A 24861-nucleotide genomic window follows, 5' to 3' on the forward strand; every position below is an offset into this window, starting at 1 on the left:
CTTTCAACCTTTGAATTTTACCACACATAGGGGACAACATCCCACACAGGGTCAATCCCATAACCTGTGTTCAGGAATCCCACAGTCAGGCTGCTGGAAAAAAAATAATCATGTAGGTACGTATTTTATTGCTATTGAAAATTTATGGGTTCCAACTTCAGCACTTCCAGCAACCCTTTTCCTAGTTATTGTTTGGACTCCAATCAACTTCTTTGGTGATGACTCATCACTCTTGTCAGGCTTCCTGTTTAACTCCCATCCCCTTCCTTCCTGTTGAATACATGTAACACCTACTTGCTAATCAAATCCACTTAGAGCAAAGTAACTCATCAATTTCTCCTATAAACCACTCCTTTTCTACTTTTTTTTGAATCTATTAAAGCAAGAAATCTATGAGTTATTCTAGATCAACACTTCCCAAAAGAACTTTCTACAATGATGCAAACGTTCTACATCTATGCTGCCCAATATGATAACCACTAGTGACATCTAACTAAATACTAGAAATGTTGCTACTGCAAGTGAGACACTGAATTTGTTGTTTCATATAAGTTTAAATAATTTAAATTTAAGCTTAAATAGCCACATGTGGCTACTGTATTGGATAGCTTAATTTTGACCACTCCTTCTGATCACTTGTAAGTCACAAGTCATTAAAAAAGTCACAAGCCATAAGTTACATATAAGTCTGCCAATTTTATATGAAAAAACACCAAAGTCTCTGCTTTTCATCTCAATGCCAACTGCCCTGGTTGATCATGGCACCTGCTTACTGAAATTCTTCAATGTCTCCCAATTATCTTCATAATGAAGTTTGTGCTCCTTAGCCAACATCCAAGATATTTCATGTTATGACTAGTCCCTGCTTACTTTCTACAGCCTCATCTCACCTCTCACTATTCCCTGGCATTAAACTTTTACATTCCTCAAACACTTAACTACCAACAATTCTTTATACATACCCCTTGCTATTTTAGATATTGATTACCTACTATTTCTTTCCATCTTTCTCATTTGGGTAGTTCTCAATCCAGGTGTTCCCTCCTCCAGCAAATCCTCCCCCAAACTCTACGTGAAGCTATGTACTTCCCTTCCAGGCCCTCAAAGCATCCCACACTACCATGGAGCACAGTAACTGGAAGTATCAGTAAGCATATCCAAATCTCCAGTACTCGGTAAGGTGGTGATAGTATCTAGCACAGTGGTTAGTAATATACCTTAGAGACTCAATACATCTCTGTCACACTCAGCAGAAGCAGCCAAAGGACATCCCAGGATTATACTCTTGCTCCCTGCCCCACCTCCCCTGTTTAGGTTTTTCATCTCTCCAGTCAGAGTTTGGTTAAGCAGAAGCAGACACGGTGGTATCTTAGTTTCTGGTACTAGGGAGAATTAAAAACTGGTACTAGGGAGAATTAAAAATAAGTTACTCAAAAAAGTATCCCAAGTCTATAACATATCTTAATCCTAACTTCTCATCCTGACATGTGGCTTACCTAATCAAATATATATCTCATACTGATTTTTTAAAACTTACAGACTTCTTCACAACTTGAAATATTCGGATGATGAAATATTGAAGTATCTGGAAGTTCTCCAGGAAGATACGACAGTTTTTCAATTCCAAAGGCTTCTTCATAGAAATGGGCCAGTAATGGTGGCATTTGATAATTCCACATTCTATCTCTCTGGTTATCATGACAATAACATTAGAGTTATTCTCTAAAACCATTTGCCAAAAGTCATCTGTGGTACCTGGCAGTGGTCCTTGAGAAGCAATATAAAAATACTCTTCTCCAGAATTGACTATTCTAATATAGCTAGCATTGATGTAGTCTTTGTTTTCTCCAAGAGGAACACGTGTTGAATCATCTATCACAAAAACAGAAATATCTGGTAGATAAAGGAAAAGCAGAGATACAATACATCCTGGATTCGTGAATGTATTTCACACTGATAAACTGGTAAATCCATTTCTCTCTTTGACCACAAGTGAAGATGGCACAGGAGGAGTTATATGAGTCCACGAATTTAAATTCTTCCCTCCCCCAAACCTATTGGCATGACCTATAAAATACACAATGAGGAGTGTTTTTTGTTTTCGTCTGTTTGTACTAAACAGAGAAGGATGCCATCAGTGTCCAGACACTTTGGGAGATTTCTGTTAGATATGGCACAGGTAGGATGAGGCCAAAGGAGTTACCTACTAGTCTGCAACTGAACACAGCAAAGGAGAAGCCCTCTGAGGGAGTAAGTGAATGCCATTCTCCTACAAATCCAGAGAACCTACAAGTCCAGAGCAGTAGGGACCAGAATAAAAAAAAAAAAGAAATTTGACTGTGATAGTTGATCAGTTACAAACCCAAGGATTAATGGATTTCTACCAATGTCCCAAATACATGGCAGCCGACTTCAATGTCCATCCTCAGCGTTCACTGGGTGAAGCAGCATGCTAATCAAAGCAAAGATATTGTGGCAAAATGATGCTATGAAGGGATTCGATCCAAGTAACATGGAACTCACCTAACATGGACTCCTGCAACAAATATGAAAGAGGAAGCCCACTACTTGGCCTACTCATAAATTTCACTGGTCCCGGAGCTCTTTCTTCATTTTACATAAACAGCTGGACCTCTGGCTTGACCACTGCTCCCACAGGGATAACAATAAATGCCCTCAGCAGAGGATGGACCCTCCCTGCCATGCAGTGGTCCCACCAATAGCCCCTCACTCCCACTCAAGAGTCCTGTAGACTACTTATCTGACCAATAGGGTATGACCAAGATAACTCAACAGGGCCTTACAGTTTCTGACAGAACCCTTCTCAGATTCCAACACAGCAAACATAAACTTCCCCTTATAAATACAAATAAATTGGAAAAACAGCCACTAGATACATAAAGATAGCCAGTTCATCACAAAAGGAGACAATTTTAAAAAATCATAGCAAATGTTTTCCTTTCTATAAGAGGGAAGAATACTTTAAAAACTCCTATTTTTAATTAAAATGAAATCAGAAAGAAAATTATTATTTAAAAGAACAACATACATCTATGGTTACTGACATGTTATATTATCAAATTACAAAGGAGGTAACAAAAGCATTATAGTGAGATCTTCCATCATGTATGTACATATATATATATATATGCATATATACAAATATATCCTATAAATAATAATAATAAACTTGGCAAGTATTCACCAAAATGTTAGTAGTGGCTATTTTATTATCTAAATTTTTATAGTGAACATAAACTACTTTATAGCAGAAAAGCATTTTTTTATTTTTAAAAGGGAGATTAAATGTGTGAAAATTAAATAATCTAAAATAATAAAAGCTTGCTTTCAAATAAAAACCACAATTAGTCAATTACAACCTCTGAAGTGAGAAGTGAATGGAAAAACAAACATCAGTGATTTAGAAAACTGGCTTAAGGAATTTTCCCAGAACTCGGGAAAAAAGATGAAAAACATGATATAGTATTAAAATGTTAAAGGGTACAGAGCATGTAAAGAAAATACATAAAGGGAATTTCAGAAGCAAATTATGGAATACACAGCAGGAAAGAAATAACTCAAGTGATCACAGGAGAAATGTTCCCCCAAGAGAAGAGACAATTGTAGAATTTAGTGCAAACATGCACACCAGGTCCAGGCAACATGTATGTACTCTGCATACAACACCTCATCTGAACATCAAAACAATCCTTTGAATGAAGTACATTATCCATTCTTTTCAGACGAGAAGCCTTTACTCAAAGAGGCTAAGTAATTTGTTCCGTATTATGCAGCAATTCTTCTAGACTCCACAGTCCACAAATAAGTCCATGATCTGCTGCCCCTCAAGGAAGACCCAAGTTTGCAGATGGAAAGACCACATCAAAGCCAGACAAAATTACTGAAGACAGCCACTAAGACCTCAAGACTAGCAGAGCATAAGGTCACAGACACAGGAAGCAAAACTTTGCTACTGGATCACTAGAGGTCCCAGTGAGTTGTACTACTCCCATTTCCAGTCCTTGATTCCTGAATCCTGGCTATGGCAGAAATAGCAATGTATACTGGATGCTAATCTGGAGCATATACAACCTCCAAGAGAACATTGCCCCAGGCCCTCGAGGTACGACCACCTAGCTGGCACTATAACTGAGTCTTCAAAAAGCTACTTCACTGCTCTATCAAGCCAGCTGCTTCAGAAGGATGAGGACTATGTTAAGACCAGTGAACTCCATGAGCATGGGCCCACTGCCACAGATCATTTGCCTTTGGGTAAGCTCCTTGAGCAGAAGCAAAGTTGTGTGGACTACCATGATGTTAGGTAAGGCATTTTGTGAGTTCATGGATGGTAGATTTGGCAGAAGTACTGCATGCAGGGAAGGCAAATCCATATAGTGTCTATTCTGTAAGAAAAGCACTGAAAAAAAGCACTGTTCCCTCTACAATAGAAGTAGTTCAATGTAGTCGACTTGTCATCAGGTATTGGCTGAACAGCCTGGGAAGCAGTGCCATGTTGGGGCCTCAGTATTGAGATCTGCGGTGGGCAAACTGGACATTCAGCAGTGACTATAACAAGGTCAGCTTTGGTGACAAGAAGTTCATGTTGCTGAGCCTATTTATTCATAACTTCTATTCCCACCAGCATGTCCATTTTGTTCAAGAATCCATTGGGTAATGACAGGGTTGGCTAGGAAAGAGACTGGTATGCACAGAATGGGTCATTCTAGCCACCTGATTATTAAAATCCTCTCTTTCAGTCACCTTTCAGTGAACATTCCCATATGACACAAATATGTTCATGTTTGTTGCCCATTCAGAGAGGTCTTTCCACACACCTCCTCCTCAGACCTCCTTGTAACCAACTTTCCAATCATGTTCCTTCCAAGTCCCTGACCATCCAGTGAAGCCATTGGCCACAGACCCAGAATTGGTACAGATTTGTACCTCTGGCCATTGTTCCTTCTAAGCAAAATGGACAGTCAAGTATACTGCTAAAAGATCTAACAACTAGGAAGATTTCCCTTCATCACTGTCCTTCAAGGACGTCCCCTCCAAAAAGGCTGTGGTGTTGCTGCTGTCTACTTCCAGGTGGTGCCTGCATATGGTGCAGAACCCTCAGTAAACCACATCCTTGTTTTCTCTTCCTTGGTCAACTAATTATAGGGAACTCCTCATGAGGCCACAGATGCAGGCTGGAAAAGAGAAGGTAATGTAGCAGGAAAGAGTACCATGGGCATTTTGCCTCCTTCATCTAACTTACTCGTGCCTTCAAGATCTGCTCAAGCCCCACCCTGTACATACCACTTCCGTTTGATGATGGAATGCTGCTGTGCATGCTCTACTTTCTGGGTTGATGGCCTATGGTTAAGTGTCCAGTCTCTACTAATACCCCATAGCAGGGCAAAAACTGTTCCTTAAAACAAGAGTAGTTATACACAGAGATTGGAAGGGCTTTGTTCTAAAAGCCTATAGCATGAGCTGAGATTCACCTATAGGGGCCTGTCACAGGCTCCAAACAGTATCCCTAGCTGCCGCTGCCACTGCCACTGCCACTGCACCTACTGGATCGTATGGTCCAAGTGGCAGAGCGACTTGCACAGCAGCCTGGACTTGCTATAGAGCTTTCTCTTATTCTGGGCCTCACTCAAAACTAGTCTTAGTAATATGAGCCTGGGTAGCACACCAAAATGAGGAATATGTTGTCTCCAAAGTCCAAAGAGGTCAGTAGGCATAGTACCTCTTTGGGCTATAGGAGGGCCAGATACAACATCTTATCCTTCTCCTTAGAAGAGATTATTGTGGCATCCCCTACACCACTGGACCTCTAGAAATTTCAGTGAGGTAGAATTTTTGTTGGACTCATTTTTTCCCCACTGTGACTCACAAATGTCTTATGGATAAGTCTGGAGTAGTTAATTGCTACTTCTTATTCCCTAGATTCAATCAGCAAAATGTCATCAATATAATGGACCAGTGTGATGTCTTAAGTAAGGGAAAGGTAATCAAGATCCCTGGGAACTATAACATATAGGGCGGGAGAATGGATCTATTCCTGAGATAGGGCAGTGGAGGTGTATTGCTGGTCTTGCCAGCTGAAAGCGAACTGCTTCTGGTGGTCTTTACTATGAGATATGGAGAAAAAGCACCTGCCAGATCAATAGGTATACACTAGATACAAGGGAATGTGTTAATTTTCTAAACGAAATTACATCTGGTACAAGAGATGCAGCTGCAGTCACCACCTGTTTATGTTTATAACAATCTGTCATTCTCTAAGATCCACTTGTTTTTTGCACAGGTGAAATAAGTGAGATGAATGGGGATGTGATGGGAATCACCACCCTTGCACCTTTTAAATTCTTGATGGTGGCACTAATCTCTCTGCCTCAGGAATGCATTATTGCTTTTACTTTACTATTTTCCCAGATAGAAGCAGATCTACAGGATTCCACTTGGCCTTTACCAAGTGGAGCCATAACTGGCCTCAATGCACAGGTCAGAGAACCAGTGTAGGGATTCTGCCAGTTGCCAAACAAGTCTATTCCAATTATGTATTCCAGAACTGTAGAAATAACCACAGTGGTTCAAAATCCATTGGACCCACTATGAACTGGACCCAAGCTAAAACTCCATTGCTTATCTGACTTCCATAAGCACCACTTTTACTGGTGGGCCAGAGTGACACTTCTGGTCTCCCAGAATTAGTGTCAGATTAGTGCCAGTGTCAGTAAGTACTGGCAAAGAAGACTCTTCAGCGTTTAGGGGTTTGATGTGCCCATCGTCACCAGGATCTTCCCATATGTTTCCATTCTAATTTTCAGAATCTCATTCCTTCCCAATCAATGACCTCTCTTTAAAAGTAAATACCTTGCAAGGTGGGGAATTTGATTTGCATAGTAAGTCAACCATTTACAGGATGAGACTCTGGGTTTGATTTCAGTAGTCTCAGCTCCATGGCTATAGGAGATAAGGTTTCTTTCAGGGAAAACATGAAAATTTGTAGGCAATTTATGCGGTTCTTGGGCTAGAAATTCAAATCCCTGAAATCATTCTTTTTTTCCCCTACTTTGCCCAGCATAATTAGAAGCAACCAGCTAATTTCATTACGATTGTTAGTTTGACAAAAACGTTCTAAGGTATGGAATACACAGTCATCCAGACCTTACTACTTTTTTTTTTTTTTAAGATTTTTACTTATTTGTCAGAGAGAGAAAGAGAGAGAGCACAAGCAGGTCCCAATGTGGGACTCAATCCCAGGACCCTGGGAAAATGACCTGAGCCAAATGCAGACGCTTAACCAACTGAGGCACTCAGGCATCCCAAGTCCAGACCCTGCTTCTTATAAGGATTTGAAAAGGAATACCTAGTGATGGGATCTTGGGGTCATGGGATGAGACCCACTTGGGCTCTGGGCTCTGTGGGGAGTCTGCTGGAGGTTCTCTCTCTTCCTCTGCCTCTGGCCCTCCCCCTGCTTTCTCTCTCTCTCAAATAAATAAATCTTAAAAAAAAAAAACATACAGTGACCTCACCCAATGTATGGAGTATGGATGCTTGTTAAATCTCTCCCTTAGAGAGCTGTATTTTTCCAGCTATCTATACATTATAATGGTAAATTATACAAAATATTAAAAGTGTGATATATCCTTGGCACTCACTCATAAGCCATTTTTAAGTGTATTGAGGTATAATTTTTATACATGCACATCTATGAAACCAATATTACAAGAAAGATAATTGAACATCTCCATCACTGCTAAAATGTTCTCATGCTCTTTGGTAATCTATCCTGCTTACTCCACTCCTGCCGTCAAGGCAACCTCTGATTAACTTTATGAATTACTTTGAATTTTCTAGAATTTTACATAAATGGAGTAATACAGTGCACTAGTCTGCTCAGATTGCCATAATAAAATACCACAGACTGGAGAGCTTAAACAACAGACATTTATCTTCACCGTTCTGGAGGCTAGAAGTCCAAGATCCAGGCAGGCATCATCAGGGTTGGTTTCTTGTAAGGCCCTCCCTTGGCTTGAACAGGCCTGCCTTTTGTCGTGACCTTATGTGGCCTCACATTCCTCTGTGTCCATACATCCCTGGTGTCTTTTGAGTGTCCTAACTTCTCTTCTTACAAGAATACCAGTCAGATTGGATTAGGGAACAACTGAAAGGCCTCATTTTGTTTTAATTACCTCCTTAAAGGCCTATTGCCAAGAACAGTCACATTCAGAGGTACTGGGTATTGGTGTTAATCTTTAACATGTGAATTTGAGGGAACACAATTCAGTATATAATGTATGGTATATACTCTTTTGATTGGCTTTTTTCACTCCACATAATTATTTTGAGATTCATCCATGTTGCTGCCTATCTCATTAGTTTACTATTTTTTAGAGCTGAGTGGTACTTGCTGAATGGGCATACCAAATTTGTTTATCCACTCTCCTATTGATGGATATTGGGTTGTTTTCAGGTTTTTGTAAATAAAAGTGATATGAACATTCATATACATGTCTATATGCAGATACATGCTTCAATTTCTCTGAGGTAAATACACAGGAGTGGAAATGCCAACTCACGTGGTAGATATACGCTTAATATTATAAGATACTGTTAAGCCCTCTTCCATTGTAGCAGGTATGAAATGTATTTTATTATAGTTTTGTGTTTTATTAATAATTAATGATATTGAACAACTTTTCACATATTTGTCATCCATGCATCTTCTTTGAAGCGGTCACTCAAGTCTTTTGCTCACTTGCTGTTAGGTTATTTGTCCTCTTATTGAGTTGTAGAAATCCTTTATCTATTCTAAATACAAGTCCTTTGTCAGATAAATGTTTTGAATGTATTTTTCTCCCAGTCTGTTGCTTGCCTTTTCATCTTCCTAAGAGTGTATTTTAAAGGGCAATATACATTTTTTTTTTTAAACAAAGAAGTCTAATTTTTTTTTTCTTTTATAGTTTGGGGTTTTTGTGTCCCATTAAGAAAAACTCTTCCAAACTCAAGGACACTATACATTTTTCTCAACTATTCTTCAGAAGTTTTATGACTTTAACTCAAATTAGGCCTATGATCTATTTTGAGTTAATTTTTATATAAGCTGTGAGGTAAAGGTATAGCTCATTTTTAAATATATGAATATGCAATTGTTCAGAACCATTTGTTGAAATTATCCTTTCCTCACCACTTGCATCCTTGAATTCAGATATTATCATCTACGCTGCCTTCCTTGCATGACTGCAGACAGCACTCAATGAGATATGTGTAAACATGCTCTGTAAAGCGGAAAACTAACAGAAATCTAAGTCACTATCATTATTAGTTAGTTCTGAGTAGATCCGAACCCAGACAAGTAACAGAAAAAGTATTAGGGCCAGAAGTCAGAAAACATGACCTGTGGTATGTCCCCACTCCTTTATTAGCCTTCGAAACACCTTTTAACCTCAGAACTTATTCCCTCTTCTGTGAAGTAGGTTTATTATGGTATCCAGTGGTCTACTTCAGAGATATTTTATGAAGATTATATAAAAGTATGCATTTTTAAATGCTTTGCAAACTGCGAAGTGCTGTAGAAATACAAAATGTTGTCTTTCTATCTAAAAATCCCTGGACTACATAATGAGGTCCATTACTGCCTTGCATAGTAGCACAGGGCCAAAAATATGACCATGAAGCTGAAGCTGTACAAAAGATCTTTTTTTTAATTATACTATGTTAGTCACCATAAGATCTTAATAATCAATAGGACAAATTATGGTTGTTCATAACCTTTTCCAGGGCAGCTATTTCTTCTATAACTAACCATGTTCTATTAGAATTTTACTCCCAGTATTACTACTTTTCCTTTCTTTGCTTCAATTTCATTTTTGTTGACCAAACAACTTTTGATTATCCATTTTTGTAAAATGTGCTGTGGGCTTATCACCGAAAAATAAGGAGGCAACACAACTACATGCTTTGCTATCTGTGCGTGAGCTGAATAACAGACACAGAGTGACCAACTGTAGACATATTTTAAAAGGAGTAAAAAAAAGAAAAAACAAAAAAAGAAGTGACATGATTAGTCAGTGATCATGATGTGCATCTGTTATTTACATAGTAATTTGCAGACTGAAGAGTTAGACGTGAAGTTTGTACTTCATGCCATTACTCGCAGTTAATATACTGTGATTACTGAAATTTGAATTGTGTTGTTGAGGGACTGGTGCTCTTTAAACGCACTAACTGAAATTTGTGCATACTGGAGCCATGGAAAGTGAGGACTGCATATACTTGCAGCGTCTTAAGATGTGTGAATTCTCCGGTTAGTCTTCTTAGCATTTGAGAAGAGGGAAAAATAAATTATTTCTCTGGCTTTCCTGATGTGATTGCTTAGGAACCTTCTCTATTAATTCAAGAAACATGTGGTAAAGAAATCAAAGAAACTTTCTATGATTGTCACTTAAGTAGGCTTATTTGAAATTAAATTACACTGTGGTATAAGGTAGCTCAATCAGTGGACTTTGAAACAGAACTTGGCTTAATAACTGCTGATTTTAAGAGAAAAGCAAAAAGTTTTACATGAGTTTCCCTTGTTTTAATCATTGAACTTTATTGTTCATATCTTTGCAACTCTCTTCTCTTTAGTTATTACTCTTCTTGTACCCAGAGTAAATAGTTCAAGCCAGATCAAATGTTAAATGTACCCCACATCCTAAAACAAGTTTCTTACAATCCCCAGAGCCTCATTTATTTAAAGATTTTTTTTTTTAATTTTTAGAGAGAGAAAGAGCACAAGCAGGAAGGGCAGAGGGAGAAAAAGAAAGAATCTCAAGCAGACTCCACACTGAGCATGGAGCCTGATGGGGGGCTCGATCTCACAAGCCTGAGATCAGGACCTGAGCAGGAACCAAGTGTTGGACTCTTAACTGACTGTGCCACCCAGGCACCCCCTCCAGAGCCTCATTTTAAAGGCTTGTTTGCATTCAGTTTCGTGAGGGCTAACTGCACATGCAGGGATGGGAAGTATATAATTGGGACCAAATTATTGGCATTATCTCTTAAATGTCTAATAGTGGTTCATTACCATGATTTCAGAAATACTCTTCAATGTATTTCTGTACATTCTCCCCACAGAAAGTAGCAGAATAAATGATTTTAATTATCTGGGAAGGTATTCATTACTTTTGTAATCATAAGTTGTTTTAGATAATGGTATTGATCCAATTAAAGCAGTCACTGTTCTACCCTAATTTCTATCATAACCACCTCAAGTCCGGTGGGACAAACAGGAACATAAATAGATACTTAAAATATAATTTGTAAGTTGGGAAGAACAGTACAAGATGGTATGAGGCTATTGGAGAAATAGAAATAGTCAAACCTAGCTTTGAGGAAAATAAGGAAGGTCTGTCTGAGATAGCTCTGAAAGACAGCAGGAATGACCTCAGCAAAAAAAGGGAGGATGGATGGTTCTTGCAAGAACTGTGGGTTCAAGGGCCTGGATACAGGAGAAAGAGAATGAATTCTAGAAACCAAAAGAAGTCTGTGAAAAAGCTGAAACAAGAAAGGTGAAATTTATGCCACGATGCTAAAGAGCTTTCCCATGATAATAATAGAGAGCCAAAGAGGAGTTTTGAAGGGATTTGTGTTTTAGGAAATCATTTCAGTAGCTGCTGTGAATAGATGGAAAAGACAGACCAGCCGAGAGATGAAACAGGTTCAATCTAAGTTAGCAACAGCAGGAACTAAGAGATAGGGGAGGATTCTGGAGGTATTAAGGAAGTAGAATCAAAAGGACCTTATGACCACTTTTAAATATCGCAGATGACTCAAAGTTTTCTGGCTTGAACAAGAGGGTGGTTACATTAAATAAGATGGAGACTGAAGGAGGAAGGTCAGAATGGAGGAGGAAAAATGATAAAGTAACTTGGAAACTTTTTTACTTTGAAAGGAATGTGAGGCATAGAATGAAATTTCCCACCTAAGATTAAAAATGTGTTGTATTTTGTTTCTGTTCTTCGGATGGCCTGGGATAGAGAAATCCTGTGAGTAACTGGCTGGGGAGGAGAGGGACGCTAGCCTCACCCAGCACAGGGAAGCGATGTGGAGGGCCCTTAGATACAAACAAAGAGCAGCCTCCTGTTGGGAGGGTAGACTGGCAGTTTTATTGTCCAGAAGAAAGGATATAAATAGCCCCATTGTATTTGTATGTCTAAGCAAAACAGCCAAGGAAGGTGATCAGGGGTTGGGTTATCAAAAGTGACAGATGTCTCAAGCTCCTAGACTTTATATTTAATATGGTTCATGGTCTGAGAAGCAGCATGTGCACAAGGACAAGGTTGAGGCACTTCTATAAATAACCCTGTGATAGTTTCTGGAATGCAAGACTTGAAATTCACCACGTATTCTAGCATATTCAAGAATATGCTCAGCCTACCCGCTGCTAGCCACCAGAGCTCTTCATCACGGTCTCAGGTCAAAATGCCTAGTACTGAAAGCCAGACAACCCACCTTTTATCTTTTCCCAAACTCAAACAGGAAAATAATCAAAACCATTTTTAGCTTACATGGAAGAATATCCCGATATCTGTTTTTGTCTCTGTTGCGTAGTTCATTCCCAGAGTTGAACGCATCAGGTAGGTTCTTATAATCTAAAGTCTTTAAAAGGCAAGAAATATAAGTCATGCATTCACTACAACAAAAAGAAAAAAATCTGCTCTTACTTAGTGTTCATGATCCTTAAACCTCTATATGGCATGACTTGATGTTAAATGTGTTGTATGGTAAGTGAAGTCGGAATCCCATTAAAAAGTACTATATAAAATATCTCAAATTTGAGATGTCAATCAACAAGCTGCTTGATAAGAAAATACTAATCTCTCTGGACATACTTTTTCCCTTGAACTTCAATATTTTTCCTTTTCATAAAAAAAACAATAAAGAACATTCACTTCTTAAGACCTACTCATTAATCTATCATTTTAAAAACAAAAATAATTTAAAAACAGCAAGAAAAATATATAAATATATAAACCAAAATAAATAAATAAATAAAGTCTCACAATTTACTCTTTGCCTCATGAAGGAATTATAGCTAGGATACCAATTAAAGAATTCTTCATTTCAAAAAAATGTCATTACCAAGTGTGAATTCAGTAAACATTGACTGAACTTTTCGCACATACTCAGCACTTTTCTAGATATTGGAATAAAAAGATGAATCTCAAAATGGCCCCCTCCTTAAGGAGTTATCAGAGCAGTCAGGGGGTGATCAATGCCACAGATACGCTAATGCAATGGTAGCACTGATGACCACCATCAGAAGTTAGTCATATGAAAGTGTGTGTGTGGAAGGAAAATAGAACAGAGGTGAGCAGGTTATCACTCCAGGTGGAAAGGACAGGAATAAAGGCATGGGGGCACACATCTCCTCTTGGGGAAACAGTGAATAGTATGGTAACAAGAGCACAGAGAACATGATCTAGCCCAGAGGGAAATGAAAACTACCTAGGAAGGCCTTGTTTCATATACAAAAGAAGTGGAGATGTATCCAGCCCTACTCTATTAAAATATTTGTGGGTAAAGCCCAAGAATCTGTACTTTTCAAAAGCTGTTCAGTAACTCTTGGGTAGCCAACTTGGCACCACCAGTCTTTAAGTAAGTGCTGGCAACTACTGGCATGGCAAATGAGAAGCTAGTGAAGGTTTTAAGCAGTAGGATAATATAATCAGATTTTTACCTTTCTTATCTTTATGCAAGCCAATTATAAAATTAACTTGGAAAAATATCTATAGGAAAAACTAGAACAATTTTGTAAAAGAAGAGTACTGAGGGAAGACTAGTATTAGCAAACGGTAAAAGATAACATAAAGCTACACTAATTAAAAGAGTTTGGTACTAACTCTGGAAAACAGTGTGGAGGTCCCTTAAAAAGTTGAAAATTGAGCTACCCTATGATCCAGCCATTGCACTGCTGGGTGTTTACCCCAAAGATACAGACGTAGTGAAGAGAAGGGCCATATGCACCCCAATGTTCATAGCAGCATTGTCCACAATAGCTAAATCGTGGAAGGAGCCGAGATGCCCTTCAACAGATGACTGGATTAAGAAGCTGTGGTCCATATATACAATGGAATATTACTCAGCTATCAGAAAGAACGAATTCTCAACATTTGCTGCAACATGGACGGCACTGGAGGAGATAATGCTAAGTGAAATAAGTCAAGCAGAGAAAGACAATTATCATATGATTTCTCTCATCTATGGAACATAAGAACTAGGATGATCGGTAGGGGAAGAAAGGGATAAAGAAAAGGGGGGTAATCAGAAGGGGGAATGAAACATGAGAGACTATGGACTATGAGAAACAAACTGAAGACTTCAGAGGGGAGGGGGTGGGGGAATGGGATAGACTGGTGATGGGTAGTAAGGAGGGCACGTATTGCATGGTGCACTGGGTGTTATACGCAACTAATGAAGCATCGAACTTTGCATCGGAATCCGGGGATGTACTGTATGGTGACTAACATAATATAATAATAAAATTTAAAAAAAAAAAAGAGTTTGGTACTAGTACATGAATAAACAAATCAATGGAAGAAGTCCAAGAATAAATTAAAATTTATGTAGAACTTCAGTATATAATAAAAGTAGCCTTTTATATTACTGAAAACCAATTTCAAGAGGATCTGGGGATGACAGGACAGCTATATAAGGCTGGGTCCCTACCAAATACCTTATAACAAATTAAATTCTAGCTGGATCAAAGCTTTACACATTGAAAAAAATCACAAAAATATTAGAAAAAGACATGAAATAATTATTATGACCCTAGAGTGTAAAGGGCATCTAAAGGATACAGAAAACCCTGATGTCCCAAAAGATTGTCATATCTGACCACTAAAAAATAGCTATTTCTTCTTACTAAATGTGTATGTGTGCACATGCACACTTGTGTGTAGCACAAAGAAGGGGGAAAATTTACCACATATAGCACATACAAAAGAGACAATTTCTTCATTATTAATTGATTATTAATCAATTAGAAAAAGAATAAACAGAAAATTGGGCTAAGAATTGGAACTAACAGTTCACTGAAAATAAATATAAAAGGCTTAGAAACATACGGAAAGCTATTCCTTTGTTCTCAAATAAGTGTCAATATAAATCAACAAGGAATCATTTGTCATACAAGAGATAAGCAAAGATCCAAAAATTTGACAGCACAAAATACTGGTTGTGTTTCTAGTAACTCGTTATAAGAATACTCGTATATATATGCATAGGTATATGAAGAGGGGTAACTGCTGTTCATAAATAACAAAGACTAGAACAATCTAAATTTTCATCACAGGGGACTACGTAAAGAAAAGAAGGTCTTTATCTATATAATTAACTATACTATGCAACACTTAAAAATAATGAGATAAAAAAATGAGATAGAGCTATATGTACCAATAATATATTTGGAAATTATTTCCTATGTGAAATATTTCTAAAAAAAAAAAAAAGAAAGGGTAGAATAGTTAGTAAAGTATATGCTCATAGTTTTCTGGACATTTATATGACAAACTTAACAGTGGAAAGGGGGCCTAGGAACTCAAGAGAGAAAAACAAAGAGACTTTATCCATTTTATAACCTTTTATGCTATTTAATTTTTTTTCTATATAAACCTATTACTTTAAAAACAAACTTAACATTTAAAAACAAAAACAAAGTACTCAATCTAAAAGAAAGGGGAAAAAGGGAAGGAAAAAAAAGAAAAAAAACCCTCTATTAGTAATGTGGAAAATCACATATAAACTTTTGTTAAGACCAAAATATTTACCAGAAATTCCTGGAGGATTTCATATTCTGCTACTTTTTTCTCAAGCACATTAAAACAATCCCTGATGACTGATTGCTCATGAAAATTGAATAGTAATGGTCGAACCTGAGCCAACTGAGCTAGCTCCCTTTCAGAAACAATTTGTAGACCTAAGAAAAAGAAAAATTCATATTTTTAAAAAGTTACTCATATGTATGTGAAGGGAGATTTTATTTTGTTATGTTTTCTCTTAAGTGAAGGCACAGCCACTCAAGGATTAATGAAAATTTATTTTTCCAGAAGTGAATTCTATTACTTTGAAAGAAAGAATCCTTGTTTCAGAAAAATCCTGATTATGCACCTTGAAATTACACAGAATCCACTATTCTTAGAAAAAACTGTTCAGTGCTATAAATATAAAAGACGCTATAGACTGAGAAGTGTTCTGCTTCATAGTGTGAATTAAGTATATGTACTGACAATTATGCAGGGCAAGCATATACAAACAAGACTTGGATGGGAAAAAGTGAGAACTTTTGCCCTCCTCCAGACCAAGGATTTGAAAGTCCCTGGAGTCCGAGAGGAGAGGATATGGAGAGTATAACATCTCTTACTCTAAAACAGATCAAGCACACACATGCACATACACACACACAACACACATAAACATACCCACCAAGGATAGAGAGGCTCCATATAATAAATAAGACTAAAAATATGTATAATATGCAATATAATTATATATAATAAATATTTTGATATACATTATAGTTATACATGTATAATCAATAATAATAGAAGAGAATACATGCTATTTAATAGTACACACAGAGGTTTTTTATTTTAATGATGATTTTTTAGGTCATGTTGACAGTCTAGATTCCAGATATCTGAAAATTTACAGATCATGTCCACTGACCAAAATGCAATAAATCTAGAAATCAATATTAAAAGAACATTTTTTAAATTTCAGAATTTTGAGGTAATGTGCTCAAGTGAAGCCAGCTCTCAAAATCTCTTTCCAAAGCCAACTAATATGAACAAAAATCAAGTTAATACTGGCAGAAAAAAATATACAAGAAGCAGTTCCACAAAAGGATGGGCATAAAAAAGATGGAAGTTTCTAAAAATATGCACAGCCCTGTAAAACTCTTCTTGTCTTGGAAACCTACTTAACCAAAAGCTCTCTATACGGGTGGGGGTAAGGGACTGTTGGCTGGGAAAGAGAGTCACAGAATTCCTAAAATTTCTCACAAATATCTCTAACCTTAGTATGAGAGGAGCTCTAGGAAGTCCAGAGAGGGAAATAAAATTCCACGAGAGTAGAAGGCATTTTGATCATCTTTGATCCCCCAAAAAAATCCTTAGAGCTACCCATGTGTTCCAGCCTTGCTGGAATAGAAGCTGAGAACAGGGAAGGAGGAGAGGAATGAAAAGGTAGAATGACAGTAATGGACACCGTCATTGCCTCCCCAACACTGATTCTACCCTGATGGTTAGTTAGAGCTGTGATCACTCCACAATAATTCCCTTGCCAGTGAATAATTCAGCAATATGTAGGTGATCTGAGCCAATGGGAAGTAAAGAGAAGTTTATTCAGGGCTTGTGGGCAAAAGAAGCAAGCCTCTCTCCCATCTCCATCCACTGCCCAGACATAAGTCCAGAAGTATAATTATGGCCCTGATTATTACAAGCAGCCCCACTGTGACATAAAAGGAATGAAATGAATACAGCAGATATGAAAAAGAGAAAACATAAAAAAAACTCTATGATGTTAATGACATCACTGAGCAATTTGATCGTATTGAACTTGGAATACTGCCTACCTCTGTACTTCCACTATGGGAGAAAATAGTTCTTTATTGTTAACATCATTTTCGATTTGGTTTCTTTTTACTGTAGCCTGGCCAAGGATTCCAATCAAGGTGAATAAGTCAGGCTTCAGCTACAGGTCATGGAATTTTTGCAGAAAGGCAGTTTACAGAAAGGGATTTTACCTAGCGATTTGGTGCTGACATCATTGGACAGGTTGGAAGAGCAGGTGCTTCCCTTCATCGTGGTACAAAATAACACCACAAAATGGTCTGCCGCAAAAAGAGCTAGCTTTGCCGTAACGAGGAACCTGAGGGAGCTGGACACCACTGCTGTAATCACTAGCTCCTGGACGACACTACTTTAGCAACCACAGAGGAATTAGAAAGTCACCACAACTGCTGGCTCTAGTAATGTACCACCTTAGTTTCAACGAGACACTAGGAATGCCATGCCTATTATGGTGTGTATCAGCAACACGATGCTTCTGTTCACACTTCAGTCTTGGCTAAGTGCATAGGATTGGTCAAACCTATACTAACTCCCAGGATTTCTGGGAAATGTAATTTTTAGTTTTCTTGCCTGGACCATACAGAAAGACATGCAGGGAGGAGAATGTGATCAATGTTGAGTAAACCAGTCTATAACATCTGTAACACAACTCATCCACACCATTGAGTTTTCTGTTCTTTTCCCCCAACCCTTCCACACACTTGTCATTATCCTCTCAGGCAAAATCCAACCCTCAAAATGTAGTTTATAATGGAAGATAACTAATCAAACCAAATCAAATAGAATGGGAATCAACAAGAATTCATTCATGATGGGGCACCTGGGTGGCTCAGTCCGTTAAGCATCTGCTTTTGGCTCAGATCATGATCCCAGGGGCCTGAGATTGAGTCCCACATCAGGCTCCCTGCTCTGCGGGGGGCCTGCTTCTCCCTCTGCCTGCCACTCACCCTGCTTGTGCATGCTTGCTCTCTCTCTCTCTCTGTCAAATAAAATCTTTTAAAAAAAAAAAGCATTCATGCTCTAACAGCAAAATCAAAGAGATGCAGAACTATACATGTTAGTGAACAAGATGGAAATAAAACACAAGATGAAGAAAAAAATGAGTAAAGCAATATGGCATGCAAAAAAAATTCTATCCATTATGAATGGAATATAACCTAAATTCTAGATCTATCATCTGTAGGAAGAAGTAATAAGAATATAAATTATTTTATTATTTTTTTTTGTAGGTTCCACACCCAGCATGGAGCCCAATGCAGGGCTTGAACTCAGGACCCTGAAAACAAGACCTCAGCTGAGATCAAGAGTCAGATGTTTAACTGATGAGCTACCCAGGTGCCCCTTAAACAAATAATTCTGGGTTTTGTTGTTTTTGTTTGTTTGTTTGTTTGTTTGTTTTTTAAGTAGGTTCTTCATCCAGCATGGAGCCCAATGCAGGGCTTAAACTCAGGACCCTGAGATCACAACCTGAGCTGAGATCCAGAGTCAGATGCTTAACTGACTGAGCCACCCAGGTACCCTCAGAATATAAATTATTTTAAATGAGTTTAAAAGTAAGATTAAAAAAACCAGAATGACCTCTTACACGAGGTTCCCAGAGTAGTCAAATTCGTAGATACAGAAAGTAGAATAGTGGTTGTCAAGGGTTGGGGGGAGGGAAAATGGGGAGTTAGTATTTAATGGGTACAGAGTTTCAGTTGAGGAAGAGGAAGGAGTTCTAGAGATGGATGGTGGTGTTGGTTGCACAACAATAAAAATGTACTTAATACCACTGAACTGGTGAAGATGGTGAATTTCATGTTCCGTATATTTTACCACAATTTTTAAAAATGTCACTAAAACCCAGATTCTTTGCATCACTACAGTCTGTTACCCAGAGATCAGCTGATGTTATAAGATTAGATTCTCCTCACGCTCATGAGAAAATTGTCAACAGCAATCAGAGCCATGCATTTTCTTGCTTACAACCTCTCTCTTAATAAAGCAAAGACAAAGTTTCCCAAGAGATTCCAACAAATCTTTACTTGAATTTCAGGCAAGGTGGATATCTGAACCATAACCGGCAAAAGGGATAGGTTTATCCTCAGACCGATCAGGTTCACACCTTGAGTTGAGAGCAACTTCCCAACTTGCTTTGCTGTAACTCCATGGAAATGAGATGACGGGAGTGCTGAAGAATCAGCCATAGTGATCACTACTGCCACTACACAACATCTGCAGCAAACTCGACTCAAATGCAAAATCTGTGTGCAAAATTCAAGCCATTCTTCCAGCTCCTCCACAGCTGCCCCTCCCAGTGCTAGCAATAATCCCCCACATCTCGGTTCTGATGCGTCCCCATGTCTTACCCTACAGTAGTAGGGGAGGTCACATATTTGGGGGACAGGGCAGTAGATGGAGAAGGCATCAGAAAAGAGGCCACATTTACATTTGTATCAATATAACCTAAGGAAGTACCTTGAAAACAGGGGTTCCTGCCTCCAACCCAAGAAATGCTGAATCAGAACCTTAAATACAAATTAAATTAAAAAAAAAACAGAATGAGGTGAAAATAAGTTTATAGACCTAAGAAAATAAACGTCAAAAGTACATAATTATAGAATTAATAATTAAATCAAAAACTACAAGAAACAAAGTAGACAGCTGAACATGAGCTTATTCATAGGACAAAGACATGAATACATAAATTAATGAAGAGAAGAAAAGAAAAAAAAAAAAAGATTGTGCATGTAAGGGCCTCATTAGAAGTTCAGAAGAAAAACTTACAATGGGTTAAGGAACTCAAGAAATCTTCCCCTCATGGTACAAGCTTGGAGAGGGAAGTGGCAGCTTCTGTAGGAAAGGTATAATGCCTCATTCAGTTCCTTTTTCTCTATCTCCCCTAAGGATCAAAAGCGTAAGAAGTTGGGAAAGGGGCAGCAAAACCTATTATCCACAAAGCACAGGTTAAGACACAATAGCATTGGGAACTGGGAAGGGAGAAAAGCATCCTCTGCTCAGCCCGTAACATATCCTCTACCCTTAAAGAAAGGACAGGTAATTAAGAAGGTACCATCCCTAAGAACCAGGGACACTGCACCTGCCTACAACTGATGCTGAACAATGACAACAGAGAATGCACTCCCACCCCCAATTAGGTTAGCAAGTAACATAATTACAAATAAGAGCACTCTATTGCTGGGGAATAAACAAGGTCATAGACAGGAACCTTCTCTGAGGTGCACGTGTAATGGGGAGATTTAAAGCAAAGGGTAGATATTGAAATAAACCCTCTGGCTCTTCCATTCTAAGCACAAAGTAACAATACAGGAATTTGAAGCTGGTGATACAGTAAGAGTAAGCACAGCAACATCAAAACCCAAACCCCACTCAATTCCTGACTAAATTGACTCAACTCATCAGACTGAAGACCTACAAAAGAAAGAGGTATGTCTATTCCTATTTATCTCAGTCTCTAGAACGCAAGACATCCAGATTTCAACAAAGAAATTATATGCACACAAAGAAGCAAGTAAAAGGAAAAAAAAAAAAAGTCAAGAGATAAAGCAATCAAAAGAACCAGAGATATGACATAAATGTTAAAACTATCAGACAATTAATTTTAAATAACTAAGATCAAAGCTAAAGGCTTCAGTGGAAAAGTAGACAACATGCATAAACAAATGGGGAATTTCATCAGAGATACGGAAACCACAAAAAATCAAGGAGAAATCCTAAAATGGAAAAACATACAATAGAAATAAAGAATGCTATCAATGGGCTTATCTATAGGCTTGATACAGACAAGAAAAGACTCAGCAAACTTAAAAATAGGTCAATAGGCGTTACTCAAACTGAAAGAGAAAAAAGAGTCAGGGAAGGCACAGAAGAGAAGATCCAAGAGCTACAGCCCAATATCACACAGACTAATTTTCCTATAACTGGAATCCCAAAATAGAACAGAGAGAGGGCGAGGACGGGAATGGAATTGGGTAGAAGAAATATCTGAAATGACAATGGTTAGGAATTTTCCAAAATGAATGAAAGACACCAAGCATCAGATACAAAAGCTCATCATAAACAATACAAGTCAGAAGACAACCCAGAATCGTATAACCAACAAAAATGTCTTTCAGAAAAAATGAAGGAGAAATAAACACTTCTACAGACAAATACTAAAGGTTCATTAGCAGCACACTTGCACCGTAAGAAATGTTCAAGGAAGATCTTTGGGCAAAAGGAATATATTACAGAACAGGAAACTGGATCCACACAAAGAAATGAAGACTTCTAAAGATTCCATAAATGTAGCTAAATATAAAATTCATTTTTTTGCTTAATTTTCACTTCTCTGTGGAGGGTAACTGGCTATCTAGAACAAAAGCAGTAAATATGTATTTCATGATTATTGTTATGTAAAATTAAAATGTTTGACAACAATTGCACAAAATGGATGGGAGAAGTTAGGGAGACACTAACTNCAAAAGCAGTAAATATGTATTTCATGATTATTGTTATGTAAAATTAAAATGTTTGACAACAATTGCACAAAAAGTGGATGGGAGAAGTTAGGGAGACACTAACGGGATGGTCCTTATACCACATGTGAAGTGATATAATGTTATTTGAAGATAGAAAAAACAGACTGTGAGAAATTAAAGATGCATACTATAAATCCTAGGGTGACCAAGAGAACATTTTGAAAAGAGGTATAATTAATAAGCCAATTGGGAAAATAAAATGTAATTACAAAATAATCCAAGAGAAGGCAAAAAAATAGGAAAAAAGATAAAGAATAGAAGAATAAATAGAAAACAATTAGAATGACGGTAGAGTTAAAAGATGGTAGATAAAAATTCAAACAGTCTATATACACCCCAATTAAAATCAGAAACTGGGAGACTGGGTGAAAGAGCAAGACCCAACAATACAATGCCCACAAGAAACAACTTTAAATACAAAAATGTAGGCAAGTTAAAAGTANGTGAAAGAGCAAGACCCAACAATACAATGCCCACAAGAAACAACTTTAAATACAAAAATGTAGGCAAGTTAATGTTAAATGTAGGCAAGTTAATGTTAAATGTAGGCNGTTAAAAGTAAAGGGATGGCAAAATACATACAATGGGAACACTAATCAAAAGAAGCTGGAGTGGCTATATTAATAGCAGAGAATATATCAACAACAAAGTAGACTTCAGACCAAGAACATTGCCAGGTTTAAAAAGGTCATTACTGGGAAGAAGAGGGATGAATGAGGGGAACAAAGAGAATTTTAGAGCAGTAAAACTATTCTGTCCCAACCCGCAGAATTTACAACACCATCAGCGAACTCTAATGTAAATTATGGATTCAGTGTGATAATATGTCGATGCAGATTCATCAATTGTCACAAATATAACACTCTGGTGGGGAAAACTGATAGCAGGGGAGGCTACTCGTATGTGAAGGCAGTGAGGATATGGGAATTTTCTGTACCTTCTGCTCAGTTTTGCTACAAACTTAAAGCTGCTCTAAAAATTAAACCTATTTTTTAAACAGACAATTACTAATGATAAAGGGGTCAAATCACAGAGAAGACATAACAATGCTAAATGTGCATGCACCTAACAGAATTTCAAAACACACGAAGAAAGAACTGATAGTGCTAAAATTAGAAAGAAAATTCATGATTATAACTGAAGACTTCACTCACAAATCAATGGAACAAGTACACAGAAATTCAGTAATGAACTGAACTGATTTAATTGACCTTTCCAACAACGTTATAAAAGTTCTTCTCAAATGCACATGGAACCTTCAACAGATAGACCATATTCTAGGTCAAAAATCAAACTCTGAGCATGAGATTACAGTCTTTACTCAGATTGGCCTTACTAAGTCTGTGTCCTTATATAATCAGACTGCCTGAAAATTGGGAGAAAATCACTGGCCTTTCCATGAGGTTGTTATAATAAATAAGGCAATGGATGGAAACTGCTATACCAAATAATAAATTAGGATTATTGTTAAAAAAAATCAAACCTTAACAAATTAAAAATAATTAATATAAATTATGCCCTTGGACCATAATGAGATTAAACTAAAAATCAATGACATATCTGGAAAATCTTCAAATATTAAGAAAGTTCAAAGCAGAGTTGCAAGTGAGCGATCAGAAGGCAATTTGGCTGCAAGAATGGAGCAATGCCTAAACCAAAGGAACCTCTTTCTTCAAGCTCTTCCGGCAGTGATTCTGACAGTGAGGCTGACAAAGTTAAGGAGGAAAAGGCAAGTTACTCCAGAAAAACCTGTGAAGAAGCAAAAGACTGGCGAAACTTCAAGAGCCCTGTCGTCCTCTAAGCAGAGGAGCAGCAACAGAGATGATGACATGTTCCAGATTGGGAAAATGAGGTACGTCAGTGTTTGGGACTTTAAAGGGAAAGTCCTAATTGATATTAGAGAATATTGGATGGATCTAGACGGTGAAATGAAACCTGGAAGTAAAGGTATTTCTTTAAATCCTGAGCAATGGAGCCAGCTATAGGAACAGGTTTTGGACAATGATGATGCAGTAAGAAAACTATAAAATCAGCGCCATGTGAAATCTGTATTGTCCTAGTTGTTTTAATCTGTCTTTTTACATTGGCTTTTGTTTTCTAAACGTTGTTTTCCAAGCTATTGTATGTTTGGATTGCAGAACAATTTGTAAGATGAATACTTTTTTTATGTGCATTATTAAAAGTGTTCTGAGTGAAGCTCATTGTGAACTTTATTAGGAGGATTGCTTTGTGCCTGCCACTTAGTGTAAAATAAAATCAAGTAATAAAAAAAAAAAGAAGAAGAAGAAAGAAAGTTCAAACCATTTTTCTACATAACCCATGGATCAAAGAAGTCACAAGAGAAATCAGAGAATACTTAAAAAAAAAAAACAGACTTTAGATTTATGTTTATCAAAAGAAATAGTAGGAAGTACAGAGGGTTTCCATATATCCCCTGCTATAGTTTCCCCTATTACTAACATTTTATATTAGGATAGTACATTTGTTAGAACTAACAAACCAATATTAATACATTATTGTTAGCTGAAGTCCATAGATCATTCAGATTGCCTTAGGTTTTCCTTAATATCCTTTCACTGTTCTGGGATCCCATCTAGGAGTCCTTATTATCTTTAGTTCTCCTGTCTTCTTAGGCTCCGCTTGGCTGTGATGCTTTCTCAGACTTTCCCTGTGTTTGATGACCTTGGTGGTTTGAGGAGTAATAATCAGATATGTTCTAGGATGCCCCA

General features: G+C 37.6%; 1 protein-coding gene and 1 pseudogene across 10 annotated transcripts in view; one reads left to right on the top strand and one right to left on the bottom strand.

Annotated features, from left to right (window-relative positions):
* The window catches only part of PTPN20 (protein tyrosine phosphatase non-receptor type 20), a 101401-nt gene that overhangs the window by 12616 nt on the left and 63924 nt on the right, over positions 1 to 24861 (bottom strand). For 4 of the 10 annotated variants that reach the window (XM_034662831.1, XM_034662828.1, XM_034662830.1 and 1 more), the window contains 3 exons: positions 15810 to 15958; positions 12549 to 12639; positions 1538 to 1872 (listed from right to left, as the gene is read on the bottom strand). The exons of 2 other annotated variants lie outside the window; for them this stretch is intronic. In XM_034662831.1, coding sequence (XP_034518722.1) covers positions 1538 to 1872; positions 12549 to 12639; positions 15810 to 15958 — 575 coding nt within the window. Of the gene's footprint in view, positions 1 to 1537; positions 1873 to 12548; positions 12640 to 15809; positions 15959 to 24861 lie in introns of those variants that run through there. 4 more of the 10 variants (XM_034662833.1, XM_019805630.2, XM_034662834.1 and 1 more) reach the window with 2 other exon arrangements.
* Positions 23771 to 24159, top strand: LOC109490529 (annotated as a pseudogene).

Source organism: Ailuropoda melanoleuca, chromosome 6 (genome assembly GCF_002007445.2).
Source record: "Ailuropoda melanoleuca isolate Jingjing chromosome 6, ASM200744v2, whole genome shotgun sequence".
Classification (NCBI taxonomy): Eukaryota; Metazoa; Chordata; class Mammalia; order Carnivora; family Ursidae; genus Ailuropoda; species Ailuropoda melanoleuca.